Here is a 22,983-nt window from a genome sequence, read left to right as displayed (position 1 = left end):
TGTGTACATATGATTTATTTAAAATAATTAAGTCTAATATTTTATAAAGCTTTAACTGTATCTTATACTGCTGTAAATAGTGTGATACATTAGGATGCCATGTACCTTTCTTCAAATTTCTATTTCTAAGGTACTCATTTTATTGTATGTATGTATCTTTATATTTAAAATAAAAAAAGAATGGGCTTAATTATTTACGGGCAATACTTTGCCTTGCATTTTGTTTGGTTACAAAATATTTTTGATTTATATACATTTGCATGTATGATATTTAGTGTGATTACCACAGCTCATGACTGAATACTGTAAATATTTGATTTGTTTTGTATTAAATAATCTTAGTTTTATAAATTTGTTTTATTTCAAAGAAAATTAACTCAATAATTTAGTTTCAGACAGATTACATAATGTAATTCATAACACAGTAATACAAAACAGAAATTATTTTGAATGAAAGTTTCCCTTAAAAATAATAGTGGATTCCCTTGGCCTTCTTGAGATTAATCAACATCATAAAATAATTTTACATTTTGTAAATTATACTGAACACAACTATGTCAAGATTTATCATACACTTTCTTTAACAGACCGCTACAAAACAGCATCAAATCTCTACTTTCAAATTTATCACATAAATATTGTTGCAAAAAGGAAAACCTTTTGTCTTCAGATAAGTTAGTATCCGTTTCACATTGTCTTTCAACTATTTTATCGATGATCTGGCTGGATTTACTTAGTGGTAATCTCTCTACAAGAGTGTCAGTGAGTGTTTCAAACACTTTATCATCCAGTTTATCCAAAATATCAGGTTTCTGGAAAAGGAAACAAAATCATATATTATTAAAAATACATACAAATCAAACTTACATTACATATACAAAATTCTCAAAGAAAATAAACCCTTGTCAATAATCGTCATATTAGGCTTAGAAAGTCAAAATACTCACTTCATTTATGTGCATTGGGATGTCATGTTCATAAATCAAGGTTCCCATATCTGTCTGTACAGAACTGTCGAATTGCTCCATTATATCAGTTTGTGTACTATTGGATGACACATCCAAAATGTCTGTTTGTATTTCAACATCATCACTTATTTTTTCTGCTAAATCTATATTTTCTGAATTAGGAGTTTTAAAGTCGTCTTCGGTATTTGCATCGGTAGCTACAGCTTCTTCATCAGTAATCTCAATAATTGGTATACTATTAGCCTCTTTTCTTGGCAAGTATGTACTTAGTACTTCCTTTACAGTTTGTATTTTAGGTGACTTTATAGACAGTCTGTTCACTTCAAGTTCTGTCATCTTAGCGAGGTCACCAATAGTTTCGATTTTACCTGCAAGTTGTTTGACTAGCAATGCTCTCATTGCAGGTGATGATAATTCAGTCGCAATGTTTTTAATAGAGTCCGTGCAGTTCACTAATTCAGGACATATTGGGTCGGTATCATTAAGATCACTTGTTTTAACAATTTCAATTACTGGTGTTGATTCTAACGTGCTCATTTGTGTATCTTCACTACAATTCTCACCAATGAAACTTTCTATAGTCTTAGTTAAGGCTTTGTCAAGTCTCCTCTGTGATTTAGGAGTTTGATTTTGGAACCGTAATTGTTTTTCCTGTCGTTTACCCGCTGAACTAGGTGACCTACTCCCGCATGGTTCAATATATTTTTTAACACAAACCGTAGTTGATACAGGCGGATCATGAAAACTTACGCGTTTTCGCTGAAAATAATTAAGGAATAATAAAAATATGTGATTTTAAGTTTTAACATCCAATGTTATTCACGTGTTATTTATAAAAATCAAAGAAAAAAGGAATTGTGAGATATTCATACCTCACAATTCCTTTTTTCCATTCATACTTCAATAAACATTAAGTATAATCAAAAAGTGTTTCATTAATTGGAAATATTTTGATAATTATCAATTATTATTATCACAACTTATAAATATTTACCTTACTAGCAGGAGATGGAGTAGCTTCATCGGCAATGTCGGCTAATTTACGTTTTAATATAGGCCCAGAAGGGCTGCAGTCGGTAGTGGGAAGATCTCGCTTAAATTTAAGAAAAAGATCACTATCTTCATTGTCATCTGTGACTTCGTTATTTTCGGTAGTATTGTACAATATTCTTAAATTTCTTCTAGCCGAAGTATTAATAGGAGTAGACTTTTTTACTTCATCACTCTCTGTCATTTTCTCAGAAGCATTGATTTTTTGTAAACTATCTGGAACACAAAGTCCTAACATTTGAGCTCCCCTTCCGCCCGCACGTACTTGAGGTCTATTTTTCTTCAATGATAAAGAACTGGGACTTGTACTAGTAGCTGTTATTTCTTCTCTGGGAGGTGACATATCTCTCTTGTCGGGAGACACTTTATCTTCAGTAAATATTTCTGGTGAATTACACTTTTCTATTGGTTCCCCATTACATTGTACAGGTGAAGCAAGCTTTATAACGACATAGTCATTGCTGGTTTCTGGAGATGGCGTTCTCTCGTCTCTGACAGGGCTTAATATTTTTATTGGAGATATTTCTAAAGTATTATTAAGAAAATCTTTCTTCCTCTGTTCGTCATCTTTAAATGGCGAAGAAGCTGCCTCCTCTTGGCTTGATTTACAAACAGTTAAATCAGTTATTGTCTTAGTAGTCTCATTTGACGTCGTTATTGAAGCATTTGTAGCATCATTATCAGTTACTGTGTTAATTGAAATATCATTCTTAATGTCATTTGTTACCAATACATTGGTATCATCAGCTTTGTCGTTACATGCTATAGGTTTTTCTTTTACTGCTGTTTCATCATTATCTAAGGTAAAATTAGGGTCAAGTGGTTGGGTATCAGCAGTAGCTATACCCTGTGAATCAACTTCCATGCTTAAGTCATCATTCTTAATTTCAACTATTTGCTTGTCAGATATTTCATGAATTTCGTCATCATTAATTTCAATGGGTTCAGTGTCCATATTTTCTGTTAAATCAATAATATTACTTTGTTCCTCAGCAGTTTTATTTTGAGGTAAAACAGTGTCATCTTTGTCAATGCTATTTGCCAAGTCGTTTTCCTTCTCTAATTTGTCGAGTTTATCCGATTCGGAAGAATTATCTATACCGTCTTGCTTTTTAGCAACAATTTTATCAACATTATTAATTTTTTCCAGTGCCACTATAGGAACTTTTCTTGAACTATTTTTTGTTGATCTAACTGAAATAGTTGTAACCGAAGAATCTTGAGAACTTTCAATTATATCTTGAGATGCTGTTATGTCTATATTTTGAGATTGGGTTTCATCAATTGAGATATCTGTTCTATCTTCCTTACTTTGACTGTCCTCTTTTGATAAAATCTTCAATTCATTCGTTTTAGTTTTATTCTTAATTTTCTTTCTAGTTGATGGAGAGTTAGACAATACTTTTCTAGTTAACCGTTTCTCAGGCTTTGCATTTAAAAACGGATGTCCCTCTACCATATCTATTGCTAACTCTTTTTCAATTCGGGATTTTTTCGACGAAGGTTTTCTATTTGACGATTTGGGTGTACTCACTTCATTTTTCGTATTAGCTTTTGGTTTTAAAGGCGTGCTAATCTCATTAAGTTTTGGCATGCTTGCTTCCGAGTCTATTGTCTCTTTCACATTATGGTCATTAGAACTTAATAAATTATTATTTATTAGCATTTTGGGATCATCAGCTTTTTCTATTGTCGGTCCAATAACCGATGGTTCCTTAATTGTTTGTACTTTAGCAATGTCTTCACAATCCGATTTCGATGTTATGTCTTTTTTTTCCACCTCATCCACTGGCAGTGCTTTGTTAATTATAGGTTTATCATTATTGACTTTATTTGTTTCATCACTAGAAATTACTTGATCCAATTCTTCACCATCTTGACCCAGGGAGGGACGCCTTCTCTTTATAGAAAAGATTTCAGAATCATCAAATTTCTTAGGTGGTCTCTTAGTACGTGCCGGTCTTGAACCGTTAAGTTGGGAAGGTGCAGAATTAATAATATTAGCATTGGCTATTATTTTGGCTCCCATAGGCGTCTTCGATCCATTCTCACTTATGCTGGCTGTAACTCCATTTTCATCATTTAAGTTCGACTTTTCAATTAAATTTCTAACGTTTCGAAATACTCGATCTTTTAAGGCCATTCGAGGTGTTTTTGTATCTTTGGTTGTTGTAGGTTGTAAAGTACTTGGTGTGGAATCTTTTGGGTTATTAATTATATTCTCAATGTTATTTTTTTCATCAGTGATAGGATTATTAGCATCAACTTTTGAAATATTTTCAATTATTTTAGGCATAATTTCTTGGTTAGGAATATTCCTGAGGACTGTAGTTACATCTTCACAAGCCGAAACACTGGTAGACTTGCTAGATGAATTGGCATCATTTGATTCAGTTTTCCAAGCACTTAGTTTAAATTCATCTTGAGATTGCGACAAATCTTGGTATAATGCAGGAATGTCTTCTCGTTTTCGTTGAAACTTTTCCTTTTGATTATCAGTTAACTTTTTCGGATTGAACTTCCAGTTGGATTTGACGACAACAAATTCTTCACCATTTTCTACAACTGTATTTACAATACTAACTTCTTTTTTCGTTGTTTTCTTTGTGGTTTGTTTATTATTAGGAGTTGTAAATGAATGATTGACTATTTTATTTTCCTCTGATTTGTTTTCTTTAACAGTTAACTTTTCGACAAGTTGCTTAATATCAGCATCTTTATTTTCATACATATTTAAAATAGAAATAATATCCACATTATTCTCTATATGTTTAACTAATATAGGAGCACTTTCCTTAATCCCTTCAAGAATAAGCATATTAAGTTTGGAATAGGCATCCTTTTTTAAAATTAAACCAATACTTGTTAATACCTTTTCTATACAGGCAAACATGTCCTTTTTCTGAAAATATCAGGAATACTTAAAAAAAGTGTTAATATTCATTTAATTCATTTAAAATTTCATTTAAAAAAAAATCGCATCAAAAAGAAAAATATGGTATATAAATTATGTCAGTGCTACCATAACTCTACTAGGAAAGCAGGAATATATTCAAGTTAAAAAGGCCAAGTAATAGTCTGCCTGTGTGTTTTCATATTTTTAGTTTGATTTATGACTCCCAAATATTAATTTTGAATGATAGGTAGCCATTTGTATTGTATAAACAGTATACAGGGTGTAATCGTTAAGTGTGCACAGGCGATTTTTCCGTAAGTATTACAGATAACAAAAAACTTTAAACTGATATCGAAAGTACTTAACCTAATGAGTAAAATGGCGGTAATAAATTTTTAAAAATAAATCGATAAATATCAAAAACATTATCTTTAAACCCTCCCATACATTAAGTATGAAATATGAATATCCCATGTACCTACCTACATTTAATATGATAGATTTTAGCTTTCTTTTTCTTTTTTGGTTTTCTGCTTTAATTACTTCGTAAATTTGAAGTGACATTTTCCACGTTTTTTCCGGACATTTTCACGCATTTTCCGGATATTTTCCGGGAATTTTCCAGGAATTTTCCGGACATTTCCCTGACACAGCCTGTAAATGTCTGCAAAATCCCCGGGAAATGCTCGGAAAATCCCCGGAAAATGTCTGGAAAATCCCCGGAAAATGCCAGGGAAATGTCCGGAAAATGTCTGGAAAACATCCGGAAAATTCCCGGGAAATGCTCGGAAAATCCCCGGAAAGGCTCGGAAAATCCCCGGGAAAAGCCTGGGAAATTCCCGGAAAATTCCTGGGAAATGCTCGGAAAATGCGTGGAAATTTCCGGAAAAATCGTGGAAAATCCCTGGAAAATGCCTGGAAAATATCCGGAAAATGCGTGAAAATGTCCGGAAAATGCGTGGAAAATCCCCGGAAAATGCCTGAGAAATGTCCGGAAAATGTCTGGGAAATTGCGTGGAAAATCCCCGGAAAATGCCAGGGAAATGTCCGGAAAATGTCTGGGAAACATCCGGAAAATCCCCGGGAAATGCTTGGAAAATCCCCGGAAAATGCCTGGGAAATTCCCGGAAAATTCCTGGAAAATCCCGGAAATCCCGGAAAATGCCAGGGAAATGTCTGGAAAATATCCGGAAAATGCGTGGAAATGTCCGGAAAAAGCGTTTAAAATGCCTAGAAAATTCCCGGAAAATGCTCGGAAAATCCCCGGAAAATATCCGGAAAATGCGTGAAAATGTCCGGATAAAGCGTGGAAAATGCCACTTCAAATTTGCGAAGTACCTAATTAAAGCAGAAAACCAAAAAAGAAAAAGAAAGCTAAAATCTTTCATATTAAATGTATGGGATATTCATATTTCATACTTAATGTATGGGAGGGTTTAAAGATATTTTTTTTTATATTTCTCGATTTATTTTTAAAAATTTATTACGGCCATTTTACTCATTAGGTTAAGTACTTTCGATATCAGTTTAAAGTTTTTTGTTATCTGTAATACTTACGGAAAAATCGCCTGTGCACACTTAACGATTACACCCTGTATAATATCAGTTAACTGAATGCTTGTTTACATCTTTTGAAATAGGAGTGTTTTGTACACTCACAAGGGTCACAGGGCTTTACTAATTGTTTTATTTCCTATGATATTTAGTATCTTATATTTTATTGTCAACCAATTTATTCATAAATTCAAAAAATCATAAAATAGTGCTTTACCTCGTTTATATCTTCATTTATTATATTTGGTGTCACTTTTAGAATTTTGTTGATAATTAATAACAAATGTTTAGCGCAAGCGACACTTGTAGCCTCTGTTAATCTATTTAATATCACAGCAATATGTTGGAGCAACTGCATATAAACTGGCTGGATATGTTTATAATTATCAACTTGCTTATGTAAATGCTTGAGTATAATCTCAGTCTTTTTCTCGAATTTCATATCTGAAAGATTGAATGTATTAGTTAAATATATTAATTTACGATATATTTAAACATTATGAAGTGATAGATACAAACCTTTATCTTTTACTAGGACTTCTCCTACAATGGTCAAAATAGCAGTCAAGCTAAATATTGTATAAGTACCTTTATTTGAAGTATAAAAGAGTATAATAACATCATTTACATGTGGAGATGTTACATTGGTACTAACAAAGTCATATATTGCTTGCCATGTTAAGATATATTTATTAACCTAAAATATAAATAAGTTAATTATAATATTTATACATATTTGTATGCTATACTACAACTAAAAATATCGAATATAATATATTATATTGATAAAATGAAAATACTTTACTATATAAAAATAATAACCAAAACTTACATTTGAATGTAAATTCATCTTTAAAGGCCATAAAACCATGTTAATTAAAACTCTAGGACAACTAGTGAATTCAAACTTCAGCGTGGACTCAACGATAGCTGTCCACAAAATAAGACTACTTTCTGTAGTTGGCAAATCTTTGATAATGCTTTCCAATATAAATGTAGATGTCTTATGTGATGCTTGAATCAAATAATCTGTACATGACCTTATGCTTGTAAATGTTTCTTCAACATTACACCTGAAAATTAAAGCAAGACAACTTAAATTATATACTGCAGTAAACCTACTAACCTTGCTTGTTCTGGAGTGCTATGAAACAGCCGAAAAAGAACATTGATTTTATTAAAAATATTTTGTCATATTATTAGCCAAAGTAATTATGTATTTCCTCAAGTTATATATATCAATATCATCTAAGATTATACATAGTAATAATTAAAATATCCATTGAGTTACCATGTACTACATACTAGAGAGGGCATCTCTACTAAACTATTTCTAACACGAGTTAGAATCAATCGTCTCAAGCCATTTTTTTTTGTTACATTGATTGATTTTAATTGATAATTTTATTCAATTTTTTTTAATAAGATTGATTGATTGGTTTTAATTTATAAGTAATAAAAGGCAGAATATCTACAAAGTGTCTACTTACTAGCCGGCCGGCGCCGCCGCCGCGCTTGTTACACAGATTTTGATCGTGGTGACCTCTCTATAGTAATACCTCAATGAAAATATCCAAATTTATTATCTAATATAAGTATTTCATACCTTGAATAAAAGTTGTTGTTCGATTGGTCAGTTAATATTGAAAAGATTTTTAAAATTGTAGCTTCATGCTCTGATTTTATTTTCAGTAGTGGTTTGATATGTTCATCTTCTTCAAATAAGGCTGGTAATAAAACATTTATTACAATTTCAGAGGTCTCTGCTTGGCAATCCTAAAATAAATATATACATGCTTAAAAATGCAAATTAAAAATAAATTCATATTCAATCACTTCCAAAGAAATTGTTCTACCTGTAACGATTTCTGTATCATGGCTAGAAGCTCCATAAAAAGATCTCTCCTGATATTATTCTCTGGCAGTTCACCAACTGTAGCAACAAATGACTTCCAAGCACACTTTACTTGCTTTATTAATATCTTATCACCACTATCAGATCCAATTTTAATCACCACACTGAGAGCATTTATCCAATGCTTCCAATTTGTTACCAAGTGTGTGGTTGTTACTAATTTACTTTCCAATTTTGGCGTATCCACACAACCTGTGCAGTTGTAATGTGCAAATATATTCGCAAAACATTGAAGACTCAACTTCTTTGTTTCTTCAGTGAATAATCCAGGAATGATTGCAGGTTTATTTGATACAACTGGTTTTCCAAAACAAAATTGTATAAACGGCAGTAAAACTGTATCAGAAAACTTTGTCATTTTCGTGTGAAACTTGACTATGAAATGCCACCATGTGTCAAACTTCGCGAGTGCAGTTTCTTCGACTTTAGCGTTATTAGACATGAGTGGTATTAAGAGCAATTTCACTCTTTTATTCATATATACTTCATTAGTCTCTGTGGAAAAATTGTCAATTAAGACATTCCAGCACTTAAAAGCGCGACATCTGTTTTTAACATCCATTTTAAATGCCATTTCAACCACTGGCAACATGGAGTTGATGGGACAAGCAACTGAATTTATGTTTTTTGTGATTTGACTTTTCAGCAGCTTTACACATACCATCCATAGTCTATGCCAGTGATCAGATCCATCTTCAAGCAGGCGTTTCATTACCAACGGATATCTGCAATTCAAACATGTGTTATTCTTTATGTAGGTTTGAAATATAATTTTCTAATTAATGTGGAAATTTGTAAAAGAATGTAGATTAGCATTCTAACATTGGGTACTGAATGAAATTTGGAACAGAGATAAATATTATATAGATAGATAAATATAGTTAAGTTTCTGACTTCACATAGTATTTAAAGTATTTAGCCAAGTGACGTGAAACTTTCTAGCAATATAAATATTCACATAAAACTGCAGCATATAATCTAGGTAGCTCTACAATCTTAGCAAATACAATTTATACAATCATTGTTTACATTTTAGTTTCTAAAAACCGTTTGATTATCAAATTTACTATTTCTTTATAATATTTTTTTAAATAGAAAAAGAAATGGTGGGATTGGAATGGGATTTAAATGCGTGTCTTCTTTGATATTTGTTTTAAGTGACACTAATTACAAAATCACAACTTACTTATTTGGATCATATATACATTCCAGTATGAGAAGCCATTTTGAATTATCAACATAATCAAAATGGAGAAGATCCTCTGTCAATAGCTCCAAACATAGCAATGAATTTTGCACAATATTAATGTATATTGTTGATGAATTAAAAATTGTTGGAATAAGGCTTGAAAACCAAGTGGTAATTCCATTTTTGACAAACTCCACTTTTACACTGTGTGGCATAATTTGCAATAGTCGTAAAATAAAAAATGTTGGCTGTAAACAAACAAATTAGTTTTTTCAAACATGCGAAATAAGTATTTAAATTAAACATAACTAGGTTTCCGCCTGAAATCAGTTCAGTAGTATTCGCGTGAAAGAGTAACAAACATACACATCCATCCTCACAAACTTTTGCATTCATAATATTAGTACTTCATTCATACTAGGATTCATTTTTTTTTTCTTATTCTTACTTTATTTAAAAGGGGTTTTGTCAACAGTTGACAATGTCACCCCCGTAAAAGCAAATAACACGATATTAGCATACATAATAAAAATTAACTACTACCACCCAAATATAGTTTTATCAGCATCTTTGCTTCTCGAGAAAGAGGAAAAGCCAAGATGCTGTTACACCATCCCAGATTTAAATCACTATCTATATTAATATTGTACATTAATTGAGATCGTAAGGCCTCATTCCGAACACATTCCGTCAAAATATGTGTAACATCATCAATGACATCACATTCTTGGCAATTAGGAGATGTACTTAGCTTTAACAGAAATTTAAACTTATTTGACGGGATGTGCCCCGAACGAAGCCTCATCAAAATAACAGAATTTTTTACTAGGATTCATATACCTTACAGTTTGCAACACTGAAGCATGTAAGCAACAATGCAAGTTAATATACGTAATAAATTTAATGGTGTCCAGAATTATCATAAAAAAACTTCATATTATACATAATATGTAAAAGATAAACTTACCTGTAAAATAACTTCAGTTGGTGCTCGACAATTACAGTATATTTCAACTATTTCATAAATTTCATTAGGATATTGGACAGCTAATGATATCAATGTTTCATCTGGATATATCATTAAAATTTCAAAGCATAGTAATCTGAATGACTCTATGTTTTGTAGAAATGAAACTGTTTTGAGGGTGCTCAGAATTCCTTGTGCTGATGGAACAAAATTTACAGTAGTTGATAATTTTTCTTTCTGTAATAAGAAATATCATTGTTTACATTCAACTGCTACATAATACTGTGAATAAGCTATTTTATTGAATAAGTGGAACATTACCTTAATTTTATTTAGAAGAAATGATAATATATTTAAACTGTTAATACCATATTTTTTATTATCTTCATTTATATCTTGAAGACATATTGAAACCAATTTTTCGGCGTCTGAACATTTTATTGGCTTATCTGTTTGTAAAACTTTTTGAATTTCATTGTAATGTGTAGTATTGAATGTGAAATCATCTAAATTATCCAATATACTCTCAAGATCGACTGAACACTGTTCTTCTGGCATGGCTGAAATCAATAATTAATACTATGTAAGTATACAAATTTTCAATATATACTTTTATTTCAAAGAAGACAATTATTGAATACAACATAACTTAGAGAAATTGTATAAATACATGATTGAAAAAAGAAACTACCACGACATTGGCGTCTATCGCATATATACCAACCGTATGAAAAGCAATCTTACCAATTTAAATCTAACACAAACACTTTAATATGTATTCGGTTTGTATTTGAAAGAACGTTTAAGATTATCGTTGTCTTTTCGAGTCACTAAATAAGACGAAATTCTTTTAAAATAACGTGTAACATTGAGAAATCAGAATAACAAAAAGTGACATTTTGTTGATTTTGTAGATATTTCTGGCGCGAATTTGTCAATTGTCATATGTATTTGACATGTGTCATTATTAGACAATAGACTATATAGGCATAGGCCTCACTTTAAGGCCTTGCTTTAGGCACATAATATTTTAGAACGTTTCCAGAATTTAAAATTAATCTAATTATTAAACATTAAACAAAAACCGAACACATTTTAATAATAGGTTCTAAAAGCATCATAGACTAAAATAACAAAATGTCTACACATATAGTGTTTTTGGAAGGAAGTTCCATAGTGCGTGTTGCGAAAGGGGGCTAAACTGAAAAAATTAAGATGAAAAGTTGTAACGACACTTTTTTCTATAGTTTTATGAAGGTTTTAAGCCGTGCGGCGCGGCGTGCACGTGCTTCTCTGTCGGTCTCTCTCTAACTTAAAACTTCGTTCCATTGCATCCGGGTGTCTCTTGACAGCCCCTAAGTTTTAATTTTCTCATGTGCATGCATTAATTTATATATTTAGTAAAAACAGCTATGTAGGTGTATGAGACTGTGTGTTTATTATGTAAAAAAAGTAATACCATAATTTTTACCTGAAAACTGAGGTATAAAACCTTTAATATTCATAATTTCCTTATAGGTATGTACTTGCGGAAACCCTTTAACGCCCATAGACTTCAAGGGACATTCATTCATTCAACAATAATTTCAGCTTGAAACCACGCCAAGTCTACGCGTTCCTGAAAAAAAGGACAGACTTACTTTCTTTTTGAGGTTCGGAACCCCAAAAGTATATAAAATTGTAAAATAAATAATTGAAATCCGTCCTTGGGACTGACTATTTTTACCTCGGTGTTAAATTTCAAGATTGTAACCAAATCTGTGATTGTAACACAAAAAAATGAATGACATTCATACAAACTGTTACAGTAACAGACTAGACACATTTTTGATACAGCTCTATTGAAAAAATTGCTGATCTGATGCGCGCGTCTACCACTAGGTACCAAACAAACTACCTACCAAATTTCATCTTTTATTATGTTCAGCGGCTTTAAGAATTCATGATGTGACCTTACGCTTTTATACATAAGCAGGTGTCCCACAAAAGACTGTTTATTACTTAGTCATATCTAGTCTAGTATAAAGGATGTGTAATGTAAGTATTTGTTTGAAAATTCTATGTGTGCTTACTACTTTGCTAGTAGCCTAGTAGGTACCTACCTACCCTACCCGATTGTTTTTTGCACGCCTCATAAGCGAAGTGTTGAGGTGGGTACTACTGTCACTTCGCGCAAAACATCTGATTTTTCAAACTTAAAATGTCTTTATGTATCATACATTGCACTTGTAAGATAATACATACACACACATATTAAGAAAAAACACTATTTTTAACGTTCATGATATTTTTGATGTCATTTTTGTTATTTAAACTAGTTAAAAAACAGTTTTAAAAAAAGTTCTGTCTTGGACGTCCGTGTGTCTGTATGTGCGGATCCTTTTTCTTGTTAACACGATAGCGACCGAAATACTTTACTAAGGCGCTGACTCCACGAGCGAGAGAATCGCGACGAGTCCGCCCTTATATCGTCGGATAATCTCCACGAACGAGCGATAAATCCGCCGCGTATCGTCACGAGTCGTAACGGAATCGCAGCGTTTCCGCGGCGACTCGTAACGGTATCGTCACGTTTCCTTGAAGAGAACTACGAGAAGACCAGAGGCAACGCTGAAATGACGCTGCGTTTGACAGCAGGCCCGCCGCGCGCTCGTCGCTAGCCCGCTGCTGGTCGCGGCGGGCTAGCGACGATGTAATGACGTTTCGCGCGCTCATTGCCACTCGTCGCATCGCGGCGATAATATCGCCGTGTGGAGACGGTTCCATAGAGAGTGTATAGAAATACGTGGCACGACGATAATATCGCCGCGATTCTCTCGCTCGTGGAGTCAGCGCCTAATCGAGTCTTTTTTTTTCTCTTACGCTTGAGTATGCTCAGGAATAGAACCCTTTCATTTCAGGGTCTGATTCGATGTGGTTTAATTGTTATTAAATAAACAAAAATAATAATTAATAAATATTTATTAAAAAAAAATTATGAGGCGTGCACTTTTGGATTTTCCAAATTTTTTTTTTTGTGATGATAAAAAAACAGATTGTGCCTTCTGAGTTCTTCTAGATATAATTGGGTTTGGGTCTTGGGATAATGTAATTTGATAATTTACCTTAATATTAAAAATATGTTCTTATTTGAGTACTGTGGGTTTTTATATAGCATTAAATGAAATTTATAAATACACGAATAAATTTGAGCTCACAAATAATAATTGGAGACTGGAGAGATTCGAACCCCCGTCCTTCTTCTTATTCTGGCGACTCATGTTGCTAAGCCACCCATGATACCACCTTATCAGTAGATATTTAACAAATACCTGTTTCATTAGGTACTCTTTGATAGGAGAACCTAAATTGAACTAATTTTAATACCTATCAAGGGTAATAATTAACACGATCACAAATAGTGCCAAAAACATAATATAATGGAAGCATTTCTTGATTATCCACCCACCGCCTAAAGTGAAAATGAAAATTGTAATGCAACATAATGAGTAGTTATACTATTACAAATTCAAACGATTGTATAGCATTAGTGTGCAATGAGCATGCACTTGAGGAGTGAGAACCAAGCACACGTTGCTTGCTTATTTTAAAAGTAAGTGCCGTAGTGTGTGCACGCGATTGTAACATAACAAATCCGAGGCAAATTGAATCGTATCGTAGCTGTCGAGGTCCGTGCGCATCGTGTTCAGAATAATAAAGAGCGAAGACAAACAAACTCTCAAGACCATGTGTGGTTAGGTCGTGAATGGTGATAGAACATTCAGTTGTGTTCTCAAGGGTAATTTAGCAAGTATATAATTGTGTAAGTGATTAATTAATATGCCTGGACACACCAGTAGTCCATATTGGACCGCAGTGGATTTCGACAGTGAAGAAGACGAGCGTTCCGCGCCCAATAACAGAATGTATCTTGATCCCTGGGATAACGATGCTTTTTCAAGAATGAACGAAGAATCGATAGATTCTAGTCAGGATCAATTCAATTCCATAGCTGGGGAGCCAGTTAGTGCTAGTTTTTACTATGTACCAACAAAAAATTATGATTCGTCAGAGGAAAAGTTACCACCACCTAAAAGGATTATACCAGAAGAAGTAATAACTCCCGACCATTCAATCTATAATCGAAAGACATCCAGATCTATGATTCCCGACCATCATGACTTACCGATTTATGCTCATAGACCCGTGGGTAAGTTTATGAAAAAAAAATCTCTTTGTAGCTATGCATAATTTAATTATATGTATGTTTTTATATAGATAAGTACCTATATTGAAAGCAAGCCTAAATAAAATGTAATTACCTCATACATTAATAATAACTGCGTCCTAGAATGTTCAAAAAACAATTATTCTTATCTATTATAATAGGGGTGACAGACGTACGAGTAAGTACGCGAACTTGTGGCTCGATGACCTTTTTCGCTCGTGTGTCACCCCAAGTACGCGTACTTAAAAACCGTCGAGTAAGTTCGTTGACGATCCAACATGTTTGAAATTTTACTCGTAGCCCGCCTTCGCTCGCACGTCTGTCACCGCCGCGAGCCGCGAGCCTAGCCTGTCTAGCTATAATAGGTGTTACTAAGTGCAAAAGTTCAATTAATTTCGTCTTCTTCTTTTAGTTTTATGAAAATAATTTAATATAATTAATATGAATGAATATAATATAATTGAATATTGGCGAAGGTATCTTTGAATCCCGCCAAGGAAGTTTCACTCCTGACGCGTGGGCTCGGCGCACACGCTCTTTTTTTGTAAAGTATCCTCAAAATATAATAGCAAAAACGAAAATATATCCTTCAATTTTTGAACATTAATTTTGTTAGAATGCTATTTACTTAAAAATAAGTGCTGGTTATTAAATTAAAAATGTCTATATTTAATTCCTGAATAACATAAAATTCCCTCTGTTGATGACATACAGACATTCGATATCGGTGACACGCGAGAAGCTACTGACCAAGCTCTTGCGTGTGTCACCGACGTCGAGCCGAGTAAGTACGCGAACTTTAAAACCGCGGTTTTAAAGTTCCTACGTCTATCAGCCCTTTAAGACAATGTAAATATCGTATGTAGGTACCCCAAATAAAATATTCGTTCAGTAATGTTTGCTTAAATAATTTGAATAGCTGTCTTTAAAAAAATATTTTTTATTTGATTAGCTAATAAGTACCTACTTAAAACATACCTACGTTGCTATAATATTAGCTATAATAGCAGAGCTGTCTATGTTGCAGATTCCACCTAAATTTTTTCAAATTTATCATTTTTTAATAAAATCTGCTATTTTTAATCAAAATGTTAAGTCAGGACGGGTGGTGACAGGACGTTCAGCATTGTTTATGTACCAACTATGGTACATAAACAATACGCGTGTTCAGTGCTTTCACAGGTGCGTACCTATAAGTTTAAACTGTAAAAAGAAATAACGTTGCAGGTGAGAGAAGGCGGTCTATGTACATGGGTGAACCTATGTACGCCCCTCATCCCATGATATATGAGAGTATTTATGGTCCCATGCCAATACCTCCGCCCGGATACGTGCCTCTCCAGAGACCTCGAGTTTCCATTACGCATCATCCAGATTATGTACCAGTAAATAGCTATAACAAGAATAGAAGACAATCCAGGTAAGCAAGGCGTATATTTACGACATACATATTTAAAGTACCCATTCGTAAGATCTTATAGAGTATGCACTATGCTGCTACACATGGTTGCATGTTACTACTATATTTAAATAATGTGTACCTACAATAATAATTGATCACGTTAAAAATGAAATCGATATATTTCATCATCTTAAGGCATTAGAAAGTGGTCTTAAATTTTATTATGATGCTATTATGAAACTAAATATGTAGTGCAATTATTATAATAATTATAATAATTGCACTACATAATATTTAGTTTTACGCATATAGGTACGCATAATTATTATGCGTACCTATCAATGGAAAGTCTACATGAAAACCCATTTATGATCACTTCAATATCCTAAAATATAATATGTATAACTACATCAGTAAATATTATCTTCTTCTTTGTTAAGTATATTCCTATAAAATTCTGAGAATCGGGTAGTTCTGAAAATCGGCTAACATATTTTTCATAACCTAAGTGTAAGGGTACGTTCAGATGATAAGCGTTCAACGCGCGTTGAACGCTTGTCATCTGAACGTACCCTGAGGCAGAACAAAGTTTGCCGGGACAGCTAAATAATTAGCCAGTAAAAGTAACTCAGTTTTCTAATTTTTTTGTCGTCGCTTGAGAAACAATTAATAAAGAACCACTGTTTAGCAGCCATGCACCTGAAATCCAATTCACGACTGATTTACGTAAGTATGTAGCAGATATTTAAATATAAAAATCAAAAAGTTATAAAATTTTGATGGAATATATTCCTGTAGTTTATAATTACTTAATTGGGTCCTATAAGTTATTAATTTTCTTGAGGGTCATGAACAAAAACACTTACCATACTGAGTAGAGTCTCACCTATGTTCCCACCACAATTTTTGTTGTTATCACAATATAATACAAATATTTTGTCGAGTGTAGGTTTCAATGCGATATGTGCATTGAAATACAAATGATAGTCGTTAGGATGAGAAGATCGTCCACCGGGCGATCCAAGTAGGTAGATAATCATGCTCGCTGTCGGCTGTAGCATTTCACAAATGGATTGTAGAAAATTCATATTTATTCTTCTAAAATAAGTAGGTATATTCGAATATAAGTAATATCATTATAAATATTTACATTGACCTTGAAAATAGACGTTATATAAATCATTTTTCGCATCAAATAAATTGTAAGTAAGTAGGTACCTAACTACCTACTTCATTTTAATTTTGTTTTTGGTTCATTAATTAACTAGATAGCTTAGCTCATATTATGGTCTTGAAGATTAACAGAAACATTTTTATGAGTACCTAGACCTGAGCAAATCATAATTAATTTACGCCTTCGTAATTGGCGTCGACTTTACAAACAGAAAGCGAATTTTCCTTACAGTTCTATTGTTAATGAAATAAGTCATAATTGGATACGCGTCACAAAATGCTTGCAAAGATAATGCAGTTGCAACAAATCACGCAAGCATTTTTACATTGTACCTACCTAACTACCTTTCGTAGTTCTATGATTTATACTAATACCTTGAATGAAATGTAGACTAATCTGTAAACGCATTTCTACAAATTAATTTCAACAAAATTATAAGCAAATCCATTCCCACAACAAAACTGTACTTAGGTACTTAAGTTCCGCGGAAAACATTATAAGGCAAAAACGTGCTGTGTTATAGGTCTTATACTATATGCAGTTGAATTTGCTATTTAATGACGCCTTGTATCCATCGTGTGAACGTACGTGAGTTTTTGTTTACTACAAATGAAAGTTGCATCTGTGAGAATTCAGCTAGTTTCTTGTTAATGCAGAGAAACTTGTTCCTAGCATTGACCTAGGCAATGGCTATTGCATCAGTTCTTGTAATAAAGGTTCACTTTGAGGTCGTGAGATTATTTACTTGGATGAACATGATACATATCAATAATGACGTAAGTAGGTACTTATGATAGAACAAGTAATGTCTCTACTCTAAAAAATATTCGTTTTTGAATTGTATATTCATAAAATTATTATATTCAGGCTAGGTCCGAATTTCGAATGACCAATAACACCTCACGCATACCTTATTGATTGTCTTTAATCTTTTCCTTAATCAATATCATCGATAACGCCGGATTTGAACTTGAACAAAAATAGTAAGTCCTTCTGCTGCTTTCTTAATTTAAAAAATAAGCAAGAGAATAACTTTTTTCGCGTGTTGGTACTTGGTAGTGTGTGAAAATAATGGGAGTCGGGAAACTCTACCTTATACCTTCCTACTAATTACTATAGGTTCCCCGGTTGATAAATAAACCTATAGCTACTGTGGAACTATTATTTCATGTCATATATTATTCTAATAACGCTAATGAAACCTACCTATGTACCAAATTATTTTGTAAAATTCAAATTCATTGAAATCGTAGATCATTAAAAACTTGTGTGTTTGGAGTATAGCGTTAATTTAAAAAAAATAATATTTTTGGAACCTACGTGTCACTAAACCTATTTACACATAGATGTCGAATACGTAAGAATTTTCGAGGAGGTTTAGAAAGTCACATGGCCATGTACTTACATTCATAACACGATCATAATGCTCGCGATTTACAGCAAAGTCGCAAGGAAGTTGCTCGATGGTTATCTAATTCGTACTATCATGCATTGACATGGTCGAGAGATCATAACAATTACAATTAGTATCTGCTATAATTACAATGAGGTATGTAGGTGAAACAAGAAATAAAGCTTGAAACTTGCGAGCTATGTTGTATATTTCACCTACATTACACAATTGGATGATCTATTTTCTGATATGTAAATTGTTTACATTCTTGTAATAATTCTTAAAGTTAACAAGGAATAACTTTTTATTATAAGATTTATTTCTATGCAGATGAAGATAGAATATAATTACATGTTAATTATGTAAATTATTAATTTATTATGTAAGTAAGTAGATACGTAAATAATTTAAGATCGTATTTTATTTCAGAAATAAAAAAGAGTTCTGTAATTAATATTTTACTACCTACCTATATCATAAGCAGTAAGTAATTTAAAAAACAAATATCTTAACATTTATATTTATTTTTTAAACAGAATGGCAGATGCATATGAACACTATATGTACGAGAGCCTTCCACAAGATTATGAAGATTGGGCGCATCCAATGCCCAAAGCAGCACCGACCAATTTCCATCTATCGAGGTATGGACACTTACAAATCGACTATTCATGCAGCTGGAATTCTCTTGACAGACTTATACGAAATCACTAAAGAAGATCACATCTGGGAACAAACGATAAAATAAGTACTTTATTATTTACTTATTTAGATAAGAAGATGTTTTCAAGACCAGTTATGAGTTATTGGATATTTATTGTTACCGCTACTGGTCTTGTTCTATATATTCCTAAACAGTTTAAAACATGCACTAGATATAGGTGTTTAATATATTTTAATGTAATTACGTGGTAATTGCGCTATGTTAATTCTTTTTACCCTTTGTTATAAGGTTTTGTGTAAGTGTATAATATTATCTTGTAAGTAATACACTATAATATGTATATGTAATATTTTATATGAATAATTTTAATATTACATTTACATACAAATTTATTTAATTAGATTAAGGCAACTGCCAAAGATGAACCCGCTGTATAAATAAATATCTATTTTATATCTTTTTTAAATGTTTACCTACTTTATATGCTTAATAAATTCAAAAGGTATAATGAAGAAAACCATTACCATAATATAAATAAATTGTTATTGTATTAAGCGTCTGTGTTTCATTAGTTAACTACTATACAATACATATATGTATCACTTTTGAAAAATAAATATCTAAATCTGGAATATCGTAATAGTCTGGGATACATCGCCCATTTTTGCGAGTGATTACTATCAAGCTAATTTTCCGTGAGTAGCTTTATTTTGATGAGACGCCCAATAATTTCCTGTACGGAACTCTCGATTGTGGTAGCTAACAGAGGTAACAAGGATAAAAAATGTCGATTCTATGGTTCTCAAATATTTATTACTAACTGATTTTTTTTGTTCAATCTCAAGATAATTATCTAAATTATTCGAAAAAATATTTGTCCTACAAAATCTATGGTTTGATCAAAGAGTCCCCTCTTTCCAATGTGTATCGATAACGAGGTCATCATAAATGATTACTAACCAGCTGAATTTTTTTTGTTCACTTAGTTAATATTTATATAATTCAACAGACATATTGTCGTACAAATTGCGTGGTACGTTATCCTGGTCCTACGCTTAGAAATTGTTGATACCACGAGACCATTTTTTTCATTACTAACTGTAGGACAAAAATATTACATAATAGGTTAGTGTGTGAACTCTGTCCAAATGAAACAACGTCCTACAAGAAAACAGGTATGTATCACTAGTCCGACAATAATTGTATTTTTTTCGTTTTCCTATTTGTAAAATAAGATACAGTGAAAAAAGCTTTTTAAAATTTAAACAACTTTATTTTTTAGTAAACCAGGTACAAACATTTGTGAATATAAAAGTTAATCTTCATCAGATTCATCTGATAAATCTTCGCTACTAACATCGCTGTTATTTTCATCTGTTTCACATTCCTCACTCGTGATATCTGACTCTGTAATAACATGAAAAAATTAAGTAAATTATATAATAATGAATAATCAATCATTAAATAATAATAGTATTATTAGGGTACCTTGTAAGTCAGAGGATAATTCTTCAAATGATGGACTTTGGGGACCATCAAACCAATAATATTGATATTTACCATCAATTATTGTACATCCAAAATTTTCTGGCAATTTTTCCGTGGGGCACCGCAAGTGTGCATTACACCATACATTGCAGATGAATACAGTTCGTTTAATTTGTTGCAACAATTCTTGATTTGTTGGTGGCATACTGGAAGGATCATATCATTCATATCCTACGATTTTTTGTTTTAAAATTTTTTCATCGTCATTTTTTGATTTATACCCTTTTTTCAAATAACTCATACCGTCCTTTGTTCAGATCATTTTTTGTTTTTAATGAATACATTCTGCATACATACTCTTCAATAATTTGAACTACCTCATTCGTTGTTGTTAATTCTGTATTTTTAATTCGTAGAAGTTGAATAAAAGCCTCTTGAAAATTTTCATTTTGCTTTAAAATACTGAAAGGTTTCTTTTTTCCTTTACGAAAGAAAAAAGGATTGTAATCATTTCCTGTAAAAATATGGCATATGGCGAGTGAACAAGATAATTGATCTCCAAGCTTGGCATAAATTTCATTTATGTTTAAGTACAATTTTTTTATCAATTCTTTGTTGAATTTAAATTGACGATTATTAATTTTTCTAAATTCTTTTAAATTTTTGAAAATAATCAAATCGAGATATTGTATCATTGCTACCTCTGTTAGCTACCACAATTGAGAATTTTCGCATAGGAAATAGTTGGGCGACTCATCGAAACGAAGCTATTCACGAAGATTCAGCTTGATAGTAATTATTTTTATATCAAGGATCTGTACTACAACTTTTTAGCGTAGGACCGGGATAACGTACCACGCAATTTGTAGGACAATATGTCTGTTGAATTATATAAATATTAACTAAGTGAACAAAAAAAAAATCAGCTGGTTAGTAATCATTTATGATGACCTCGTTATCGATACACATTGGAAAGAGGGGACTCTTTGATCAAACCATAGATTTTGTAGGACAAATATTTTTTCGAATAATTTAGATAATTATCTTGAGATTGAACAAAAAAAAATCAGTTAGTAATAAATATTTGAGAACCATAGAATCGACATATTTTATCCTTGTTATCTCTGTTAGCTACCACAATCGAGAGTTCCGTACAGGAAATTATTGGGCGTCTCATCAAAATAAAGCTACTCACGGAAAATTAGCTTGATAGTAATCACTCGCAAAAATGGGCGATGTATCCCAGACTATAAACATTTTAAATAAAACGCTGCATATCATTTTGGAATTCGATTTACAAATAGAAAATAGTATTTCTCAAGCATGAACGTTCCTACAATTATTTATCGTGGGATATTTGAATACAGCTATGAAAATGTTCCTTGCAGATTGTACGGTAGTTGCATTATAATTTTATAGTCAAACTCTCTCTTGACTGCAATATCGTAATAATTCTTAAATTATTTAACAGCTCTCCAGTAAGCTTTTCTACTTCCTTACTAGTTACTACTATGTAATTAGTTTTATGATTAGTAACCTGTGCCTGCGACTTCGTCCACGCGGATTTATAAAAGTAGCCTAAGTTACTCCTTGTTACATTAGCTATAAAATTTATATATGTGCTTGTAGATAATACATGCATTTAGTAAAAAACTGTTATTACAAAATTACAGGCAAACGCTCCAATTTTATTTATTTTTATATGTAGATTTTATAAGTAAAATTCTCGGTGAATTGATTGAAAAATCTGAAAAGAAGCAGAATATAATGCTCTAATCGATGACTTTAATCAGCTTAAAAAATAGAGATATCATAGATGTTGGTAATGTTTTTAATAAAATACTAGAGTTATCTAATTCCTATTATAGATTGCATTTTAATTTAAGAAACAGTCAACCATGAGATAAAAACCACAGATAGTATATTTCAATTGCCCACAACATTAACAATAATTTATATCTGAAGATAAAAATGAAAATGTATCTTGCTTTTAAATTTAGTTGTTTCAATGAAATATTCATCACGTTAACTGTTTGGATATTTTTAGGGGAAAAATGAAAGAATGAACTTTGTTTCGATAAAGATAGTAAACAACATTAACTTTCATTAAATATTT

General features: G+C 32.1%; 2 protein-coding genes and 1 pseudogene across 3 annotated transcripts; 1 reads left to right on the top strand and 2 right to left on the bottom strand.

Moving 5' to 3' along the window:
• Window positions 1-147: 147 nt before the first annotated feature.
• Rif1 (Rap1 interacting factor 1) lies at window positions 148-13,996 on the bottom strand. 2 transcript variants are annotated; one of them, XM_090105248.1, is made up of 13 exons: window positions 13,737-13,996; window positions 12,011-12,157; window positions 10,861-11,099; window positions 10,540-10,776; window positions 9,570-9,820; window positions 8,325-9,108; window positions 8,075-8,244; window positions 7,301-7,541; window positions 6,988-7,165; window positions 6,686-6,912; window positions 1,963-4,920; window positions 948-1,727; window positions 148-812 (listed from the first exon to the last, which is right to left on the bottom strand). In XM_090105248.1, exons 2-13 carry the CDS (start codon window positions 12,111-12,113, stop codon window positions 558-560), a joined length of 6,423 nt encoding a protein of 2,140 aa, XP_089961374.1. In that variant the 5' UTR covers window positions 12,114-12,157; window positions 13,737-13,996; the 3' UTR covers window positions 148-557. The 2 variants fall into 2 exon arrangements, with proteins under 2 accessions (XP_089961374.1, XP_089961375.1); XM_090105249.1 differs by lacking the exons at window positions 12,011-12,157; window positions 13,737-13,996 and adding an exon at window positions 11,284-11,444.
• A 120-nt stretch (window positions 13,997-14,116) lies between these two features.
• Window positions 14,117-19,934, top strand: LOC149905940 (uncharacterized). Its single transcript, XM_090105251.1, has 3 exons — window positions 14,117-14,728; window positions 15,974-16,166; window positions 19,252-19,934. Exons 1-3 carry the CDS (start codon window positions 14,359-14,361, stop codon window positions 19,427-19,429), a joined length of 741 nt encoding a protein of 246 aa, XP_089961377.1. The 5' UTR covers window positions 14,117-14,358; the 3' UTR covers window positions 19,430-19,934.
• Window positions 19,935-20,694: 760 nt separating this feature from the next.
• LOC149905939 (uncharacterized) lies at window positions 20,695-21,562 on the bottom strand (annotated as a pseudogene).
• Between the last annotated feature and the right edge of the window lie 1,421 nt (window positions 21,563-22,983).

Source organism: Colias eurytheme, chromosome 9 (genome assembly GCF_061535395.1).
Source record: "Colias eurytheme isolate Ceu_HAF_F1 chromosome 9, ilColEury1 Martin Lab GWU primary, whole genome shotgun sequence".
NCBI classification, from domain to species: Eukaryota; Metazoa; Arthropoda; class Insecta; order Lepidoptera; family Pieridae; genus Colias; species Colias eurytheme.
The sequence above is the reverse complement of the archived record's forward strand: the minus strand, read 5'-3'. Positions and strand labels throughout refer to the sequence as shown.